The 7,394-nt window shown below is 44.1% G+C and overlaps 1 protein-coding gene across 1 annotated transcript; it reads right to left on the minus strand.

Moving 5' to 3' along the window:
* Positions 1 to 213: 213 nt before the first annotated feature.
* LOC149433807 (olfactory receptor 1G1-like) lies at positions 214 to 1,155 on the minus strand. Its single transcript, XM_089664418.1, has one exon. It carries the CDS (start codon positions 1,153 to 1,155, stop codon positions 214 to 216), a length of 942 nt encoding a protein of 313 aa, XP_089520544.1.
* Positions 1,156 to 7,394: the final 6,239 nt, after the last annotated feature.

Here is a 7,394-nt window from a genome sequence, read left to right on the forward strand (position 1 = left end):
AAGTTATAATCTGACACCCACAGGTCCAGATAATAAACATGTACAAATATTCTGGTTGGCAAAATAGTTACAAAGTTACTGTGAGCGTAACCAATGCATTCAGAAACTGGTAAATGGGACCTGGGCCCCTAGATTACAATGGCCCCTGGTTACAAAGGGTTAAGTACAACTACGACCAACGGACATTTTCACATTTTATGACAGACATTACTTTCAGCAGCAAACCTGAATTGATTTTAAGTGATAATAAGACCTCCTAAGTGCCTCCATGAGATCTTTGTTCCTCAGGCTGTAGATCAGAGGATTCAGCAATGGGTTAATGAGGGCAGATATGACTGAAAACAGTTTGCTTAAAATGACCATATTGCTGGAAGATGGAACAAAGTAAATAAAAGTTAAGAAGCCATAAAAGATGGAGACCACGGTGAGGTGTGAGGAGCAGGTGGAGAATGCTTTCCTCTTTCCAGTCTTGCTACGGATTCTGAGGATGGTACTAAGAATATAGACATATGGAAGAAAGGTCATAAGAAAGGCTGCTAATACAAAAGTAGCTCCTGATAAGAATATGACCGCCATGTTTATGAAGGGGTCAGTACATGTAATCTGACATAATTGTGGAAGGTCACAATAGAAGTTGTGGATGGAAGATGTTCTGCAGAAGGACAACCTGAGCAAAAGTAAAGCATGAACCAAAGAGACAGAAAATCCTACACCCCAGACCATGGAGGCCATACGAGCACAGACCCTCCAAGACATCATTAGTTTGTAATGTAGGGGGCGGCAGATGGCAATGTAGCGGTCGTAGGACATAGCCGAGAGCAAGAAAATTTCTGAGCCAGTTAAGGAGACAGAGAAAAAGACTTGGGCTATACATTCAGGAATGGATATTGATCGGCTTTTTGTGAACAAGTCATAGAGCATCCTTGGTGCGGTCACTGATGAATAGGACATGTCCAAAAATGCCAAGTTGGCAAGAAAAAAATACATTGGGTTGTGCAGATGGGAGTCAGTGAGGACCAAGAAAAATATAAGAAGGTTTGTGATAAGAGTCATCAGATAGATCAGAAGGAAAAGCCCAAAAAGTGCATTCATGGTCAGTGGATGGTCTGATAGACCTACGAGGGTAAAATAGGAAATCTTTGTCTGATTCCTCATAATATTCATTTGTTTTGTCTGTTTACATGTATTACTATAGAGCAGAGATATAATTATTCATTTAAAACCATCACCATTCTGAGGAATTAATAAAAGGAGAACATGTACGGAGTACCTACACAATATTCTCAGGTTTACATGAAGACATTTGAACCGGCTAATGATTTGTTCTTATATAAAATGGTGGAAGTCCCGCAGGACCGTCTGCTGCTTTGTAACAACAACAGAAAATCTCAATAAAAGGTCTCTATAGAATAAATGTATAACACCTTTGTGACTTGGGAGTATGTATTTATTTATAATTTGTTTTTGTTGTGAAGATGTAAACTGTGAATAAAATCCACGGAAACCATTTTAATCTTTTTTGTCAACTATTTTATTTCTTGTCTAGTGGACAGAATGATCTAAAATACTTTACAAAGTACAACATTTTTCTTTTGATATTCCATCATTTTGTAGTTGCATCTTCTAAGGGTTGCCAAGTGAAAACTTCATTGGATCACACGGTTTCTAATCTGTAAAGAAAGCTACAACCTTTGTGTTTGGTTGGGTAAAAATTGTCCGGGGTCACCAGGGTTTGGAAGTGGTGACAACGGGCCAAAAAGCAGAAATTAAAGGCACAGGTAGTCCTCCTTCTTAAAAACATTATCCTTTAATTCATACAGGGGCTGCACCAAGAGGCCTAAAAATGGAGACATGAGCAAAAAGTTGGCAATATTTCTAAAAAAATGAATCCTGCAGACGTTTTTTGGTGGGTTTTGGTGGGTATCGATTCTTCAGTAGCACCACAATTATGGCAGCAAAAACAAGGGAAATGGCAAAAACGTCACAGTGCCTTCCTCAGAAAAACTATAGATTTGGCCCTTTTTTTAATTCCATGAGGGGTTTTTGACAAGAAATGGGAGAAGGAGGATATGTTCCAGATGGTGGCTATGATGATACTGGGCAGCACCATTACACTGGATTAAGCAGTGAAGTTAACAAAAGGGAAGTGTTTCCGGTGTTTTCCCTGTGAAATGGAGCAGAAAAGTTAATTTCCAGAAATGTGCGCTCTCGTGATTAGGAGGTAAAGGTGACAAAGCCGACAAATGTTGCAGCCATACAAGGTGACATCCCCCTTGTTACATCTCTACAAGCCACCAAAAGGGTCACGCAGTGTGCATTGACCAATATATTCTTTCCTTTCCTGTGTTTGGTTGAAGAGCTGTTGGTAGTCTTGATAACCCCGCCAATGCCAGTCTGGTCTAGCTAGAGACCCGTTGTGCTCAACTTACTAGTTTTGTAAGATGGCGACTACCTTCTGAGAAAATAAATAAATAATACATAAATATCAAGTTAAGGGATCCGTTCATCTTTCATAACATGTTACACCCATAGTCAGGGTCTAACATGTTACATGTTACTAAGTAACTAAATAAGAAGCCCATGCAACCCCCCCCACCCACCTGATGGTTCGTAGTTCTCAATGAACTCCCCGGGCTCTGGTTAGTGATCTAGTACGGGGCTCAAAATTTGAAATCCTAAGCTACTAGCCAGGCCTTAAGACTTACTCACCACCAGTTGCCCCACCAAACCCCTACCTTGCCCCGCCCCTAATTCTGCACCTAAACACACCGTTGTAAATTATCTCATGTTAAGGGATCAATTCATCTTTCATAACATGTTACACCCATAGTCAGGGTCTAACATGTAACATGTTACTAAACAAGCAGCCCATGCAACCCTCCCACCCCCCAAGCCAGGGGATCTTTTCTCCACACCCACTCCCAATATCTGAATGCAAATTTGAAAAACTCTCCCCATAACATGTAGCGGAAATAGTCTCCTTGTTCCAGTTCCTGGACTCCACCGTGGAAGATGCCCAGCCACAATTCAGATTTTTTTTTATATGGCTTATTTGGTCATTTTTTTTTTTATTTTGTTATTTATTTATAAACTATATGTTTATTGAGACAAAATTAAAAGATAAGTTCCCCAAAAACATAATAAATACACATTTTTTTGCATTTAAAAAAATGTGCATTTATCATTTCTTGTAGGAGGAGCCAGTAATTGCTTTCACGATGAGCAAATCTTAGGTGCCATGCAACGTTCCTGCATGCAGGCCGTCGGTGTCGCTGTGCGCCCGTTCCTCAGGCATCTACTGAATGACGGGGAGGATCAATAAACTGCAGGGAAGTGTTGTGCTAATTTATAGGAAATATAAATGTGAAATAAATATAAATACATCCCAATATGGGCATCTAATGAAGAATGTCCAAATCCATGAGTGAAATATAAAATAAACAATAAAGTTCCAAAGAACTGAAAAAGGTGATAAGTAATATGTCTCTCCAAATTATTATTATTATTATACAGTATTTATAAAGCGCCAACAGTTCGCTCAGCGCTGTACATTACAAAGGGGGACAGAACATGTGACAGTACAATTATTATTATTATTATAGAGTATTTATATAGCGCCAAAGGGTTTGCTCAGCGCTGTACATTAGAATGTGGGACAAGACAATACAGTAGCAAAATAATACACAATACACGAGGGTTAGAGGGCCCTGGCCTTTCGAGCTTACAGTCTAGGAGGGAGGGGATGGTGATACAGGAGGAGATGGCTGTGGGGGATGGAATGCAGTGAGGAGTGGAGGGGATCGGCTGTTAGGTGAGGGTGGGGTAGGCTTCCCTGAAGAGATGGGTTTTCAGGGTGCGCCTGAAGGTGAGGAGGGTAGGGGACAATCTTATGGATTGGGGAAGTGAGTTCCAGAGGATGGGGGAAGCTCTGGAGAAGTCCTGCAGTAGGGCGTGGGAGGTGGAGATCAGGGAGCTAGAGAGTAGGAGGTCTTGAGAGGAGCGGAGAGTACGGTTTGGGTGGTAGATGGATATCAGGTCGGTGATGTAGTTTGGGGCAGCATTATGAATGGCTTTGTATGTCAGTGTTAGTAGTTTGAATTTGATGTGTTGGGCAATCGGGAGCCAGTGGAGGGAATGACAGAGGGGGGTGGAGGACACTGAGTGGGGGCCAGTGGAGGGAATGACAGAGGGGGGTGGAGGACACTGAGTGGAGGCCAGTGGAGGGAATGACAGAGGGGGTTGGAGGACACTGAGTGGAGGCCAGTGTAGGGAATGACAGAGGGGGGTGGAGGACACTGAGTGGAGGCCAGTGGAGGGATTGGCAGAGGGGGGTGGAGGAGACTGAGTGGAGGCCAGAGGAGGGAATGACAGAGGGGGGTGGAGGACACTGAGTGGAGGCCAGGGGAGGGAATGACAGAGGGGGGTGGCAGAAGTGGATCGGTTGGTAAGGTGGATGAGTCTGGCCGCTGAGTTCAGGATAGACTGAAGAGGGGATAGTCTGTGATGAGGGAGGCCGGTGAGAAGGGAGTTGCAGTAGTCCAGGCGTGAGATAATGAGGGAGTGAATGAGTTGTTTAGTAGTGTCTGGGGTTAGGAACGAGCGTATTTTGGAGATGTTGCAGAGGTGGAACCTGCATGCGGTAGTCAGTGATTGGACATGGGGTTGGAAGGACAGGTTAGAGTCTAGGATGACACCTAGGACCTTGGCTTGCGTGGTGGGACTGATGGTGGCGTTGTTGGTCGTGATGGAGAGGGTGGAGGGGGGGGGGGGGGGGGCGGGCAGGGGGTAAAATTAGGAGCTCAGTTTTGGAGAGGTTCAGTTTGAGGAAGTGGAGCGACATCCAGTCCGACATGTCGTTCAGTAGGTGGGTGATACGGGCGGAGAATGAAGGGGTGAGTTGGGGGGTGGAGGGTAAATTTGCGTGTCATCAGCGTAGAGGTGATAGTTGAAGCCATGGGAGTGTATCAGTTTGCCAAGGGAGGAGGTGTAGATGGAGAAGAGAAGGGGCCCGAGGAGGGAGCCTTAACAATAACAATAATAATGCGATACACGAGGGGTTCAAGGGCCCTGCTCCTTGGAGCTTACAATCTAGGAGGGAGGGGATATTGGGACAAGAGGAAATGGCTGTGGGGGATGGAGTGGTAGGAAGAGTGGAGGAGGTCGGGAATTAACAGGGGGTGGGGTAGGCTTCCATAAAGAGGTGGGTTTTCAGGGTGCGCCTAAAGGAAAGGAGAGTAGGTGATAGTCTGATGGATTGGGGTAGGGAATTCCAGAGAATGGGTGACGCCCTGGAGAAGTCCTGGCGGGCATGGGAGGAGGAGACCAGGGAACAAGAGAGAAGGAGGTCTTGTGAGGAGCGGAGAGTGCGTGTAGGGTGGTACTTGGATATTAGGTCAGTGATGTAGTTTGGGGCAGTAGTTGTAGTTGGGGCAAATGATAGCTGAAGGATGGGAATACAGTATCTCCCAGAGGAGCAGAAGGATCCTCCACCAGGTAACACCATGCAAGGCTTACCGGAAATATATGACCAATCTAACCAAATAAAGGTCACCATGAGATCATTTACATGGGTGTGTTTAGGGGCAGAATTAGAGGCGTGGCAAGGTAGAGCCCGGGTAGTTCATTGAGAACTATGACCCATCAGGTGCAATGGGTGATGGTAGTTGTAGTTCTCATATTACAGAACTCTGTGAATGAATGAAGTGGTCAGGTGGGCACTTGTTTTTTTTTAATTGTGACAGTAGGTGTGAAGGAAAGATCCCCCATCCCATTGTCACAATGGGGGCTTGGGGGGTGGGGGGGTTGCATGGGCTGCTTATTTAGTAACATGTTACATGTTAGACCCTGACTATGGGTGTAACATGCTATGAAAGATGAACTGATCCCTTAATTTAACATGAGATCATTTACAACGGTGTGTTTAGGGGCAGAATTAGGGGCGGGGCACGGTAGGGGTTTGGTGGGGCAACTGGTGGTGAGTAACTCTTAAGGCCTGACTAGTAGCTTAGGACTTGAAATTTTGAAATTTAGTAGATTGCTAACCAGAGCCCCGATAGTTCAATGAGAACTACGAGCCATCAGGTGGGTGGGGGAGGTTGCATGGGCTTCTTACTTAGTGACATGTAACATGTTAGACCCTGACTATGGGTGTAACATATTATGAAAGGTGAACGGATCCCTTAACTTGATATTTATGTATTATTTATTTATTTTCTCAGAAGGTAGTCGCCATCTTACAAATCTAGTAAGTTGAGCACAACGGGTCTCTAGCTAGACCAGACTGGCATTGGCGGGGTTATCAAGACTACCAACAGCTCTTCAAACAAACACAGGAAAGGAAAGAATATATTGCTCAATGCACACTGCGTGACCCTTTTGGTGGCTTGTAGAGATGTAACAAGGGGGATGTCACCTTGTATGGCTGTAACATTTGTCAGCTCTGTCACTTCTACCTCCTAATCTCGAGAGCGCACATTTCTGGAAATTACTTCACCCGAGAAATCTATCGTCAATTCCATTGTCCAGCGATGCAGAACCTAGTCAGTCGTGTTGAACAACTCCCATCAACCCAATGACGTGTTGAAAGAAAAAATTCACAGACCCACCAATACGTCTAACCCAGTTACCAATTTGCAGCAAATGGCAGCTTCTGGTCCCTTCTGCTAAATGTATGAATTTTAATAGGGAACCCCATGCAAAAAAATGAAAAGCATGGATCCCCCCAAAATCTATACTAGATGTTTGAGTATGCAGTACGCAGCCTGGTGGGCCAGGAACAGGAGGAGACCAGTTCAAGTAGAGCTCTGAACTATGCCATGCCCCAAGCCCTCAATTTTGGGGGTACCTTGCCGAGGGGAGCTTATTAAAATATGAAAACCCTTTTAAAAACAAAAGGGACCCAGATACCTCCCTCCATATGAATAACACATAGTAACCCTACTTATGCAAAAAATATACATAGTAGCGCAACACAAACTGCTTAATAAGTAAAAAAACAAGTCTTTTAGTCCAAAAATAAAAAAACACCAAAAAAAGTCACAAGATGTAAATCTATCAATTCCATTGTCCAGCGATGCAGAACCTAGTCAGTCATGTTGATTGACTCTTGTCAACCTGTTGTCGTGTTGAAAGAAAAAATTCACAGACCCACCAATACGTCTGACCCAGTTACCAATTTGCAGCAAATGACAGCTTCTGGTCCCTTCTGCTAAATGTAAGCACAGGGGCGGGGTCTCTCGGGTGAAGTCATTCACAATGAACGAGGATCTGCATTGCTGGACAATGTGATCATCAAGGGATTTACATTGTAGTTTTATTTATTTATTTATTTATTTATTTATTTTTTATTATGTACCCCTTACACATTCACATGGGGGGTATCCAGTATCTAGGTC

The sequence above is a fragment of the Staurois parvus genome, unplaced genomic scaffold, assembly GCF_062004578.1.
Source record: "Staurois parvus isolate SC_StPar_1 unplaced genomic scaffold, SC_StPar_1.0 ptg001917l, whole genome shotgun sequence".
NCBI classification, from domain to species: domain Eukaryota; kingdom Metazoa; phylum Chordata; class Amphibia; order Anura; family Ranidae; genus Staurois; species Staurois parvus.

Excerpts from the sequence above, each read along its gene's own strand:
- LOC149433807 (XM_089664418.1), bottom strand. The coding sequence starts at position 1,155 with ATGAGGAATCAGACAAAGATTTCCTATTTTACCCTCGTAGGTCTATCA.